Source organism: Engraulis encrasicolus, chromosome 4 (genome assembly GCF_034702125.1).
Source record: "Engraulis encrasicolus isolate BLACKSEA-1 chromosome 4, IST_EnEncr_1.0, whole genome shotgun sequence".
NCBI classification, from domain to species: domain Eukaryota; kingdom Metazoa; phylum Chordata; class Actinopteri; order Clupeiformes; family Engraulidae; genus Engraulis; species Engraulis encrasicolus.
In genome coordinates this window covers 21,748,717-21,762,503 of record NC_085860.1, presented here as the reverse complement: position 1 = coordinate 21,762,503, position 13,787 = coordinate 21,748,717, and the positions used below count along the sequence as shown (strand labels likewise).

General features: G+C 43.2%; 1 protein-coding gene and 1 pseudogene across 1 annotated transcript in view; one reads left to right on the top strand and one right to left on the bottom strand.

Annotated features, from left to right (window-relative positions):
- Positions 1-13,787, top strand: part of LOC134447108 (exosome complex component MTR3-like) — a 69,769-nt pseudogene that overhangs the window by 351 nt on the left and 55,631 nt on the right.
- Positions 248-13,787, bottom strand: part of LOC134447433 (protein-glutamine gamma-glutamyltransferase 2-like) — a 37,654-nt gene continuing 24,114 nt past the window's right edge. Inside the window, exons 8-14 of the mRNA XM_063196887.1 lie at positions 8,204-8,339; positions 7,856-7,959; positions 4,855-5,097; positions 3,941-4,219; positions 2,989-3,149; positions 1,141-1,277; positions 248-684 (exon numbers count right to left, since the gene is read on the bottom strand). Coding sequence (XP_063052957.1) covers positions 522-684; positions 1,141-1,277; positions 2,989-3,149; positions 3,941-4,219; positions 4,855-5,097; positions 7,856-7,959; positions 8,204-8,339 — 1,223 coding nt within the window. The 3' untranslated portion in view covers positions 248-521. The remainder of the gene's footprint in view (positions 685-1,140; positions 1,278-2,988; positions 3,150-3,940; positions 4,220-4,854; positions 5,098-7,855; positions 7,960-8,203; positions 8,340-13,787) is intronic.

Sequence of the window (13,787 nt, the reverse complement as noted above, 5' to 3'; positions counted from 1 at the left end):
GTGACCCTCTCACTGATGCTCAATATGAATCAGGTGTCTGGCTTGCAGTCGGACGTTGTTATGGATCAAGAGTCCATAAAAGCAACAGTCCAGGTGTGTATTGAGGGTTGCTTCAAACTTTACCCTGTGATTCAGCACACCCTTCTGAAGACTATTCGGAAAAACCAACTCCATCCGAGATCTGAATGTAACGGCATTTGATTTTTGTATCTTTTTTATTTCTATCCAAAATGTGCTTTCATATTAATAAAACAACTTGTCAACACAATATACATGATAAATCTCTTTATTGCCAGATATATAAGCATAGCAGGGTTCAAGAAGGCATTGATTATGTTATTGCAAAGGTTTTTTTTTGACAGTGCAAGCGAATTCTAACCTTTTACAGATGACTCCAGAGTACACAATTGCTCATACCCATGGATTTTGTATTCATTTTTTCAGTGTAAAAGCATACTTTTTTCAGAATAAAAAGCAAATATCATTCAACTGACATCTCAACACTGGTTTTGTGTGAATTATTATGGCCAGTTGTATCTCTTCCCTCGAATCATCAAAGTGGTCTCCCCCTTCACATCCATCAGCCTGTCTGAGTCGAAGTCCACAAGCAGTTTCCTCATGCCGTAGCGCATGGGCTTGAAGGAGAGCTTGACCGTCACCTCCTCCCCTGGCTGGATGGCATTGCTGTGGGAGAGAAGCGCATTGGCAAGGCTGTTAGAGCATGGCCGAGTTATCCATAAGGGCCAGCGGCACAAGTGCCCTGGGACACCAACCATTTTCAACCAGTTTAGGGGCACCATCTCACACGGGTCCTACCCTTATTTATTGTGTATGCGGCATCTGAGAGGTATAGTGCCCATTGGCTTAAAAAGGTCCAGGATAGCAGGCAGACAGTAACACCTCTACTTTTTTGTAACATTTCTCATTTATATCTCCCTTACATACCTTTTAACTCTCTCCTATTGCCAGGTTCAAAAACAAAGTGCAACATCCTGCGGGAAAACTCCCCTAAATAATATGAACTGCCCTGCCTTCACATTTGGAATACAGTGTTGAATAAATACAGCACATGTATAATGATAATTATATGCAACTATATACATGTACATTCCTATGGGCCTCCACAGGCCTTGTACTTACGGCACAGGAATCTCCGTAGTGCGGATCAGTCCGGCCCCCTCCACCGTGAAGACGCCGTTTTTCAGGGTGACAGGAAGTGGATTTTTTAAGGTGATGTAGGCCGTCACCTTCTGGTCCACCGCTGCTTCCCCTGTCACCTGAGACGACAGCAGAATTATAACCAAAACAGATACAATGAAAACACTTACCATTATGTGGGTGGAAAGATAATAGAAAGAGTGGAAGGAAGCACACTGAAGCTCTTTTTTTAAGGTTTACTCAAGACATACATACATACATGCCTGCTGAAGACCCTGCTGGGTTGAAACATTGTATTTCAAGTATTGGCAGAGGACGCGCTCAACTTCTTGGAAAACCGAAAAGCTTTTGGGTGCGAGATAAAAAGCGTCAACTTAAGGAAGAAGAAATCCGCACTCACAAACTGCGTCTCATTATTTATTTATATTACCACCATGTCCAAAAAGCAAACGCGTTTCGGCTAACAAGCCTTCATCAGTGCGTGGTACCACGCACTGATGAAGGCTTGTTAGCCGAAACGCGTTTGCTTTTTGGACATGGTGGTAATATAAATAAATAATGAGACGCAGTTTGTGAGTGCGGATTTCTTCTTCCTTAAGTTGAAACATTGTATGTCTCTTCAATAAACCCTAAAAGTGGAGCTGCAGTGTGCGGACTTCTATTCTTTCAGCTTGTCAGATTTGCCTTTGTCCTGCACCTAGCCTTGGAGAGGCTTCTGAAGATTTTCTTCTGAAGATTTCCATCAGAAAAGATGCACATGTTTGAAAATTGTAGAGGCGGTCATAAGAGCTTGTTCTACAGAGCGTGTAGGCTACAGTTGGGTTTGCAGTGCTGTGCAGCAACATGAATTCATTTTTTGCTATTTGCTATTTTCTGTCTGAATACTCAGTTCACTATAGTACTTTGTGCTGCCACAACAAAGACTTCCACTTCAACAATATTCTACTACTTTATTTTTCCTTTTTGTACATTTAGAAATTCATCTGATAGAGCACAGTTGAGGCCTATACTACAAAGCTGGCTCAGGAGTAAACCAGGTTAAGTTAAGAGGTAAATCATCTAATAGAAGAGCATTGACTCCAGGCTCTTCTAGATGATTTACCTCTTAACTTCACCTGGTTTACTCCTGAACCAGCTTTGTAGTATACTGTAGGCCCCAGATCTTGCACCTGCATACAGTACTGTGTATACTGAGTGCCCATGAATAATCATTGTCAATTTAAAGTTTAAACTTTTATTTCTCTTGTCCTCACAACTCAACTTGTGGGACTTCAAGACATTACTAGACAAGACATTTGGCTCCCTAGGCGACCGCCTTGTCTGCCTATGCCTTGCGCCGCCCTGACTCCATGTGTCATCCTGGTTTGTTATTAGGCACGGTCGCAACCAAGCATAAAAATGCTTGATCAACACGAGATCTGCTTAGTCTAATAAAGGTGGAGTTGAATGCTTGGCAAACAAGTTGGACAGTTTTTTCTAACGTGATTTCCCAAGACATAAAAAACGCTGCTTCCTACTTGGAGCAGCGAGTGAGCTGCCTCACAAGCATGTGGGCTACACCTGCAATTCACGTCAGATTGATGAATGCCAATCACAGCAGATTACCGACGGCATGGAGGAGGTCTTCTGCCGAGCAGTTGCTCTTGTGGTACTGCGTGGCTGCTTGACAAAACTTCTGTTCCCGCGATGGTTTAACGCCATGTGACACAACTGCCGCGCAGAGGTCACTCCCTTAAACTGCGTCGTGAACGGAAATTCTAACCAGCATGCTTGCTGCCTAGCAAATTTGCTGCCTGGTTGAAAAAACGCCATCATTAACGACCTTATTACCTTGATATTCAGCTTCGGCATTTTCAATTGGATGTTGGCCTCCTTTTGAATGACCTCATTCTTGTTGTTCATCTTGAGGGAGGCAGTCACTCGGATCGTGTGGTGCTCGGACACGCAAGCTCCGTAGTGGTCGTATCGCAGCCTCAGGACCTCTTTCTGAACTGAAACACCGACATGAGAATAACGTTTAAAGGTGCACTGTGCAGGATGGTGGTCAGAGTGGGTATTGCATCTACCGTATGCTGCTAATTGAAACTGTGCTGCTACCTATTGACAAATTCGATCTTTTCATGAATATTTACCAAATAATAAACTAATATTTACTAGTATGACAAAAGTGTAGTAAGATTTGCAGCTAAAAATGTCTATTTCTGGAAATTCAAAATGGCGGACAATGGAGAAGATCTCCCTTTTCATATATGAAAAATGCAATTTTCCAAGTCATAATGAATATTTAGAATTTGATGGTGGTGGAAAGTATTTGTTAAAAAAGTAATATTTGTGAATGGGTAGCAATAATTCTGGAAATAAACTACTAGGAATATTACACAGTGCACCTTTAAGAATGATCGATTTATAATATTTAATATTTACGTATGTTTTGGCATTCATGCCTTTATTTAGATAGGTCAGTATGGGAGATGGGGATGTGGGATTGAGATATGACCTGAATCAGGCAGGTAATGGTATGGTATGGTATAATGGTATGGTACCCTAACCCACTGTGTCCCTATTTTGTCTCACGTACCCTCTACGTGTAAGCATTTATGTCATACCCTGAGCACCCCTTCTATATCTTTTCCTCTATCCCAATGTGACCATGCTCCATACATATTTGTCGTTATTATTTTTTTGCGTACTCCAGGGTGCTCACATTACCCTAGTTGGGAAACACTACCCTAACCCACTGAGCCACAGCAAGCCGCCCCCACCCGCCCCCCCGGCATCTCACCCTTCTGTGCGGGAACGGTGAGGCGGGCACTCTTGCTTTGGCAGTCCCCGCGGTGCAGGCTGTTGTAGGTGATGGCGACGGACTTGATGGTGAGGTCGGCGCGCGCCTCCTTGTTGCCCACGTTCTGCACCTCTACGATGATGTCGAAGTCGGTGCCGTAAACGGCCTCCTCGTTCTTGATGGAGAGTTTCAGCTGAGGGCGCTGGGTCTCATTCTCATCTGGCTGGTGGGAGACTCGTCGGCCGGCCTTCTCGAAAACCTCACGCTCCTTCGCTGAGCCTGAAAACAACAGCAGCAAAAGGAGGAAGAGGAGCACAGCACAGTGAGTTCTCTGTGGTCACTGTGAGAGAAGAGCAGAGCACGTTGAGTTCTGTGGAGTCACTGTTTTAAGAAGAGTAGCCTGATTATCATCGACTGACCAAGTCTGAGCAAGAGCATAACAATTAACATTTCCCAAACGGCATTTTCCAAACGGCCTCCCTTGGTTTGCTAATGATTGTTTGTTTCCCAACAAAGTGGGAGGAGTTCTCGATTTTGCGAGAACTCAGAAAGTACTTGCATTGCTCTGGACCTGACTGGTAGCAACACTGAAGCTGTTGCGTCACTAGGAGGGCATCGGCCTGGACTAGGTCTAATGCTGGCATACCATTGCATTTCAATGCTCACCCCAAGTCGAATCCGGCCGGGGTCATATCCCGTCCCTGCCCCATCTCTCTCTCCCAATAATTTCCTGTCTGCTCTTGCGCTGTCCTGTAATAATAAAGGCCGAAAAGCCCCCCCAAAAAATACTTCGAAAAAAAAAAAGAATTCATGCTGTCTTTCAAATCGGAGTAATTGTGCAAAACAGCATGGGATTTCCCAGGCTAGCAGCTTTCTGCAGCAAGTCAACAATGTTTTTTCTCACGATCTAGTACCTTCTGGGTATTTGTAGAGTGCAGTGACATCCTCTCGTTGATCTCCATAGACGCTCTTGGTGCTGATGTTGCAGCCCACTGACGTCTTGTCAACGAAGATCTTGGTGCGCGTCCCATCCTTGTGTACCCTCCAGTAGGTCTGGTCAGCGTTCACCTCCGCGAAGATGAACGGAGCGTCGTACTTCATCCCCACCTCGCCCTCTCTTATGGCCCGCACGGGACAGGGGCCGCAGCAGTACATACCTGAGCACAAGGGACACAGGTGAAACACCACGGGGTACACAGGTGAAACACCACATGGGGCACAGTTGAAACACCACAAGGGGGACACAGGCAAAACACCAGATTTATTTTGTGTGCATTTTGTGGAGCAAGCAGAGCAAAGGGTTACATATGGTTTGCCCCAGACCAAAGGCCGCAGAGGGAGCCAATTTAGCTAGATTAAGTGGGGTGCGGTGCAAACTTCTGTAGGGGTGTAAGACAACGCACGTGAGTGAACTGTAGGCCAACCAGTTCATGGGCGAGTGACCTCGGAGGCGACAAGCAGACAAGCATCAACGGGGATAAGCTACTGCAGTTGCTACTGAGTTGCAAGGTCAGACTGCAATCACATTCTTCCTGTGATAGTTTGGCACCATGTGACATGTCACGTCGTCGGCGCAACATGACTGAAATTTTTTAAGTTGGACAGAAAATCTAAGCATCATGCAACATTTTCATCCAGAATGCAGTGCTGTCTACATGCGCGTATAGTCGTTGCCGTATCTTGAATAGGGCTAGTGTTATATAAGCTTATGTGAGCATATTCCCTGGATGTAGGGTAGAATGCCCTAATGTGGGATAATTTTTGTCACTTCAACTTTTGTGGTTTATTAAAATTTAATGACAACATTTCAATACAAACAAATTATACCCTTTTCATCCTCTAGTTATGCTCTAATCAAATAAAACCTTACATTATTTTATATACACCACACATTATTTTCTGATGAACATATACAGTGAGGAGAATAAGTATTTGATCCCTTGCTGATTTTGTTGGTTTGCCCACTAATAAAGACATGATCATTCTATAATGTTAATTATAAAATGTATTATAATATAGAGAGACAGAATATCAAAAAGAAAATCCAGAAAATAACTTCGAAGAATATATTTTAATTGATTTGTATTCCATTGAGGAAAATAAGTATTTGACCCCTCTAGTCAAAAAAGACAAAATACTTGGTGGCAAAGCCCTTGTTTTCACATACAGAGGTCAGATGTTTCTTTCAGTTAATTACAATGTTTGTGGGTATATTAGAAAGGATTTTTGTCCACTTTTCTTTGCAGATCATCTCTAAATCACTTAAGTTGTATGACTGTAGCTTGCCAAATGGGAACTTCTGTTCCCTTCACAGGATTATTATAGGGTTAATGTTTGGAACTGTCTAGGCCACTTCATGACCTTAATGTGCTTCTGCTTCAGCTACTCCTTCGTTGCTTGGGCTGTATGTTATGGATTATTATCATTTTGGGAGGCCAATCCATGACCCACCTTCAGTCTAGTGGTGGTGGGAAAGAGGTTGGCATGCAGCATTAAACGTTTACATGTCTCCCTCCATCCATTTCTTGACGATGTGAAGTTGTCCTGTGTCTTGGCCAGACAAACAACCTCAAAACATAATGTTACCACTTTCATTTATGATGTTGGAGAAGGTGTTGTTCTTGGGATCATAGGCAGCATTTCTCTTCCTCCAAACACATAGAGTTGTGTTAATGCCAAACAGTTTGATTGTGGTGTTATCTGATTCCAGCACCTCCCAATCATATCCTCATCCAGTTTGACGTTCATTGGCAAACCTCAGGTGAGCCTGAACAGGTTCCTTCTGAAGCCGGGGTACCATACATGCACTGCAGGATTTTAATCCACTGTGGTATCAAGTGTTTCCAATAGTTTTCTTAGTGATTGAGGTCCCAGCTGCCTTGAGATCATTTCCTTGCTCCTCCCATACAGTTTTAAGGTGCTTTATCTCTTTTTTTCTGGTTATTAAATTCCCACAAGGTCAAATCTTGTATGGAACCAGAGACGGGCCTAAGATTGATGATTGATGATCATTTTGTATGTCCTAAAATTGGGAAGAAATGCACCAACAGTTTGCTCTTTAATATCCAGGAGCCCATTTCAGCCTTATTGAGTTCTAAAATCTTGTCCCTGACATCCTTTGACAGCTTTTTGGTCTGTCCCATGTTGGCGAGTTTAGTTTGATTGATTGACTGATTCTATGGACTGATTCTGCAGATTCAATGTGTCTTTTGTGCAGGTTACTATTAACATGTGTGTTCAATTCAGATAACAAGTTGATTGGAAGTGCCATTTGATCTGCGGGATCAGAACTCTTAATGGTTGGCAGGGGATCAAATACTTATTTCCCTCAATTAAATATAAATCAATTATTATATATTCTTTAGAGTTAATTTCTGGATTTTCTTTTTGATATTCTGTCTCTCCATATTAGAATACATATTATCATTAACATTAAAGACTGATAATGTCTTTATTAGTGGGCAAACCAACAAAATCAGCAAGGGATCAAATACTTATTCTCCTCACTGTACCTACCCAACATATTTATCAAAAAATGTATAATGTTGTTTTGATTGGAATTGATTTATACCCTAAAGACAAATTTGGCCAAATGCTATGTAATTTGTCTTTTGATGAACTTCACCCAGGGTCCTTCTTCTTAACTGTAACCCCTCCCTGTAGTATTACTATACATTTACTAAATCATGATATTATGATAACAGGATGATAGGGCTTTTATTTGGTTATAGTTTTGTAAACATTTACTAACTTGGGGCAAAGCTACACCCCTTAAACCTTAAGGTGTCCCACATTAGGCATCGTCCCACTTTAGGGCATTCTACCCTATATAAAATATCTATGATTTAATATGTATTGTCAACAGTTGTTATCAGTCCAAACAGGAAAAAGGCAAACAATGTAAAGTAACCGTACCATCACTTTTCTCTTGGGGAGTGGGATCAAGGACTTGCCACCCATCATAACCGTCTGGAAGGTCTTTCCGAGCCATCCATGACTCCACCCAGCAATGGAAATTCCTGTTCAATCAAGAAGTGAGGGAGATCAGCTAATTTTTCTAAATAAAAGTAAACAAAGTTTTTGAAAAAAAAACCACACACACATCTTCAGGCAAACATTCTTCATTGCAATTAACAACAAATCCAGAGGCCATCAAGCCCATTCAGGCCCATTCGCCTGAGTCACAGAGGCAAAGCAGATCAGACATGAAGTGTGTGTGAGTGTTAGTCAAAGGTCATAGGTTACAACCCCTGTGGAGCTCACCAGACTTTCTCAGAGCCTCTGGAGATGCACTTATTGTCCTCGTCCACCAGGGTTTCTATTAGCAGATCGCCATTATTGTCATGGGCAGATGAGAAGTTGGTGATGCAACGAGTAGGGATACCCAGGCACCGCAGAACTGTGCAGAGGGGAACACATTACATTACATTACATTACACTACACTTAGCTCACGCTTTTATCCAAAGTGACTTACAGTTATTTTAAGTAATTACAATGCATTGGTTACAGTCCCTGGAGCAATGTGGGGTTAGGTGCCTTGTTCAAAGGCACTTCCGCCATGGAGTGAGGTCGGGAGTGGAAGGGTAGAATTTGAACACAGAAAATCTCCCATGAGTATACAACTGCACAGAGCTTAAAGCCCCGCTAGGCAGTTCTGAAGGTGCCTGTCAAGATCTCTGCCCTGAAAATGGACCACAGAAGTGGTCGAGAGATAATGGGGCACCTAAGTCACGCCCTTCTACTTCCGATCCATGGGGCTGTAACTCACAAAATTTTGAATAGGAGTAAATGGAGGAATTCGAGACGAGTCGTCTACTGCAGTGGTTCCCAACCTTTTTCTTAGGGGACCCATGTTTTTACTATTTTAAGCTTTGGTGACCCAACCACGCGAGCGCCCGCACGAGACGGAGTCACAAGATGCCCTCCGTTTCCTGTGATAACTTATTTTAGTTATTCTATTCCTCAATTCGTCTTTGGTCAAATATTGAATAAATGTTTAATGTAGCACTTACAATTTGTTGCGTCTATGCATTTATTAGTTAAATGCTTTGTCTTTTATTCAACATGGGCTATATATATTTAAAACGAAACCCCTTAAAATCAAGAGGGCTCCGCGACCCCCTGTGGATCTCTGGCGACCCATAAGGGGGGTCCCGACCCATAGGTTGGGAACCACTGGTCTAATGAATTGTTGAGAGGGGACCATTCGAACAAAACGTTGGACCATTCGTAGAAGGCATGGGGCGTTTCGTGCAGTACCTGAAGATTTTTCGTAGAAGACCTAAGGACGTTACGTTCAACCCGTGCAGACCTTTCGTTTAACTGGGCAGACGTTTAGTTTAGTCTGCTTATTTTATTAGCCTATTATTTTTATATTTTATCAAACTTGAAACAACAATGAAACAACAATGAAAACAATGAAAACAAAAATCGAACCATGTAGAAAGTGCGTGCGTGCGTCTCTATTTTTTTTAAATTAATTTTTCATTTTAGTTCAGGCTGCTTTTTTTATCATTAGGCCTATTTTATAGCCTATTTTATAAATATACTATATCGTAACGGACTGCCTCTGCCTCCTCCGGAGTGAGATAACAGCGTTACCCCCTGTGCACTATAAAATGGGGTTAATTTCAAATGGCGGGTGAGACTGTCAGGAAGCAACAAGCCGAGAGAGCAAGAGAGAGGGAACCATGAAGTGTGCGCCGAGAAGATCAGCATTCGCAAGAATGCTAAGCCAGACATTGATGTGAGCTGCTCCAAATTGAGACCAAGCGCACAAGTCTGCAAACAAGGGTTTTGCAAAAGTGCACTACTAAAAATAAGAAAAGATATTCGTTGTGTTGATCTGAGTTATTTCTAATGTGTTGGTCACTGATTTGTATTCATTTTTGGAAAGGTAACGGCAGTCTTATTGTTGCCTGGCTGGCGCCCATCTCATAACTTAAAACAGTCGGTTGCACCGCTACAATATCGACGAAATGTTTTAAAATGTAGGCTTACAATAGTAATTTAAAGGTAAGGGATAATGTATTGTCCACACGTGACGATAAGAAAATATTGCCCTACGGGGCGAATAAGACCCCCGATGCCGAAGGCAGAGTGCTGTTATTCCGCTTCGAAGGAAATATATTTCCGTAGTCACGTGTGGACAATACATTATCCCGCTTATCCCGCCTTTATTAACATTAGAAAGCATAGAATACATAGTTAACCAGTAGTTTATATTAACAGGTTTATTGCCATTTTATAGCGTGCGCAAAGAAAGATAGTTCGCGGAATGGGGTCAGCCCAATGTTCCCACGGCCCATTGGTCCCACAGCCCATTGGTCCCACATTGCTAAGACTTTTGCGTTTTTTCAAAATTAGGCCCAATGGTCCCACAGCCCATTGGTCCCATAGCCCATTGGTCCCACATCACTAAGATTTTTTAATTTAATTTTAGGTCCGTTGGTCCCACAGTCCATTGGTCCCACAGTCCATTGGTCCCACATCACAAACAGTTCAATGGGCTGTGGGACCAAGGGACCCACTAGTTTGACGCCCTCTCGATACTTCACATGGTAATCAAACATTTCAAACAAGCGATTTAAGGTCAGTGTTAGGTTTAGGGTTAAGGTTAGGGTTAGGTTTAGGGTTAAGGTTAGGGTTAGGTTTAGGGTCGTATGATGTAAGCGGTAAGTACCGAAAGGGCGTCGAACTAGTGAGTCCCGTGGGACCAATGGGCCTAAAAATTAAAAGAAAAAAGCAATGTGGGACCAATGGGCTGTGGGAACAATGGACTGTGGGACCAATGGGCTGTGGGACCAATGGGCCTAAATAATGAAAAAAAGTCTTAGTGACGTGGGACCAATGGGCTGTGGGACCAATGGGTTGTGGGACCAATGGGCTGTGGGACCAGTGGGCCGTGGGACCAATGGGCTGTGGGACCAATGGGGCGTGGGAACATTGGTACGCTCCCCGTGGAACGCTCATAATATAAAAAGAAAGAAAGGAGTCCCACACTGGAGCTGAATGCAGAATCAAAAACTGTATTAAACAAAGCCGAAAAAAGTAAATAAAACCGACAAACAGGGGACAAACATTTCGGGTCTAGCCCATCATCTTCCTTTTCTTCCTTTTCATTATACTGCTCTTGGAATTACGCACCGAGCAATACGCTCAGGATATGACATTGGCGTGGACGCCACCCCATCATTACGCTCATAATTTAAAAAGGTTAACAAGCAACAGAGTTTGGCTACACAGTAAATTTTGTAGTGTTAAAATAACACTTAAAGAGTTAAAATTAACATTGTTCTAGTGTCTATTTGGTCCTGCTCCAGATCAGTGTTAAACACTGATGTTAGATTTATAGTGTTAAGCTAACACTATAAAGAGTAAAGCAGTTTCGGGGAGCATACAAAGGCGCAGACAAACTCCATCACCTCGAGGAGGCGGGGGCTCTCTGGAGTACTTCTAACTCCACACAATTTAACAACTTCATTTGTCACTGACACTGGAGAGCATCTCACTCCATTTGGTGTTGGAATTACTCCAATAGTGTTAATAAGTCTTAACACTGCAAAATTAACACTGGCAAATTTACTGTGTACTTTCTAACTTGTTACAGCCACATTGCGCTTCAAACAGCAGGCTGCCTCGTTCACTACGCGATATCTACTAAACTCGGGTTCATAACAGGATCATTTCTATCTGATCGGCGACAGTATTCCAGTAAAAAGCATAGACAACCCAAGCACTGATGTGCGCCCTGACCATCATCGCCTACCGATCCTGCTACAGACTGAACACTGTGCGCCGGATGGTTGGCTGGAGGAGGCAACGCTAGCCTAAAGAGTAGGCTACTTCACTCTTAAGGAAACTATCAACGAACTCCTCACTTGTTAAAAAAATACTAGTGTTAATAAAAGATGTCACGACAGCGGCCGGCGGACAGTGACAGTTTGCTTTCTTGAAATAAGAACACTCGAACAATAGTGTAGACTTGTGCGCTACACGCTGGGGTGGGGCAGGGCTGCTGAGCTGTCTGCTCCATGCTGTCGTGCCGGGACGTGTGCTGTAGGTATCCATTGCGTGCGGCCGGTCGCTTTGGGAACTGTGGGTAAGTTGCATTTGGGTAGGCTATTGGGCGTGTTATGTAAGGGTTAACGTTCGGCGAGAAGGTCGCTACCGTGGAATAGCAGCACGACAGAGAGAATCTTTAGACCCCGACGCGGAGCGGAGGGGTCTTGTTCTCTCTGAAGTGCTGCTATTCCACAAAGCGACCGACTCGCCGAAAGTTAACCCGCTTATTATATGGATATACTTAAATGATTCACACATGGCGGGGACATTTCTTTAGACCTATTTAATGTTAAGATTGTTGCTGCGCAAAACAAAACAGTGCCGTTGTGGAACTCCGTTAGGCAACAGCTAGGTAGCCAGGACAACAGGTGTTGTCTATCACAGCAGCTGATTAGAGTGACAAAAGACCGGACCCCCTGCGGAGTGATATGAAACATTCGCTTTAGCCACTGACTTGTATACAAGCCAGTGGCTTTAGCAGTGAACGCCTTGTTGCCATTGACAGCGGTAGCCAGGACAACGGGTGCTGTATATCACAGCAGCTGATTAGAGTCTTGTTGAAAAGTCGCTTTAGCAGTGAAAAGTCTTGTTGCCATTGACAGCGGTCTGTTATAGACCAACCCGTCCGTTATCGAAAAATAACAGACGTCCGAACGTTGGGGAGCCCCTTTGAAATGAATGGAGCATTCGACAGATGACGTCACAACCATATAATAAGTAAGGGTTAACGTTCGGCGAGAAGGTCGCTACCGTGGAATAGCAGCACGACAGAGAGAATCTTTAGACCCCGACGCGGAGCGGAGGGGTCTTGTTCTCTCTGAAGTGCTGCTATTCCACAAAGCGACCGACTCGCCGAAAGTTAACCCGCTTATTATATGGATATACTTAAATGATTCACACATGGCGGGGACATTTCTTTAGGCCTATTTAATGTTAAGATTGTTGCTGCGCAAAACATAACAGTGCCGTTGTGAAACACCGCTAGGCAACAGCTAGGTAGCCAGGACAACAGGTGTTGTCTATCACAGCAGCTGATTAGAGTCTTGTTGAAAAGTCGCTTTAGCAGTGAAAAGTCTTGTTGCCATTGACAGCAGTCTGTTATAGACCAACCCGTCCGTTATCGAAAAATAACAGACGTGCGAACGTTGGGGAGCCCCGTTGAAATGAATGGAGCATTCGACCGATGACGTCACAACCATATAATAAAGTTGAATAACGTCCGGCAGCAGTGGCTGAGTGTGTAACTTAACTTTTGTAGGCTACTATCGTCCGAGTGTCTCCAGATTGTGATTATTTATTAATTTATTCAAAGACGATAGCAGTTTACAGACGCTGCTGGCTGCATGGACATTGTGGTGGTTTTCCCTCCTAATTGTATTTTATGAAATTGTAAAAATAAAACGACCACAACCTTTACTCCTGTTGTCTGTCGTTCCTGAATCGTGGTCTAAATTTCACCTCTTACAATAGTGTCCAGTCCAGTGAATGATCCTGCATCCATGGCTAATTGGATAAAGCATACTAAGTGGACATGAAAGAAATGCGAAATTAAAACAACAGCCTGTCAATGCAAGCACTTTATTTATCACATGTGAAACGAGAAGGCAGAAAGTGCAATTAGTTAATACATGAAACAGTGTACAGGTCAGTGCTGGTAAAAAAAGAGTTTTAATGACTAGCAAAGTTTATGCTCGTTTGGTGAACTTCAAAACCTGCCCTGTATTCAATAAAAGCTGGGCATAACGCACGGTAAATAAAGAAAAGGACTGAAAATGAAAATGA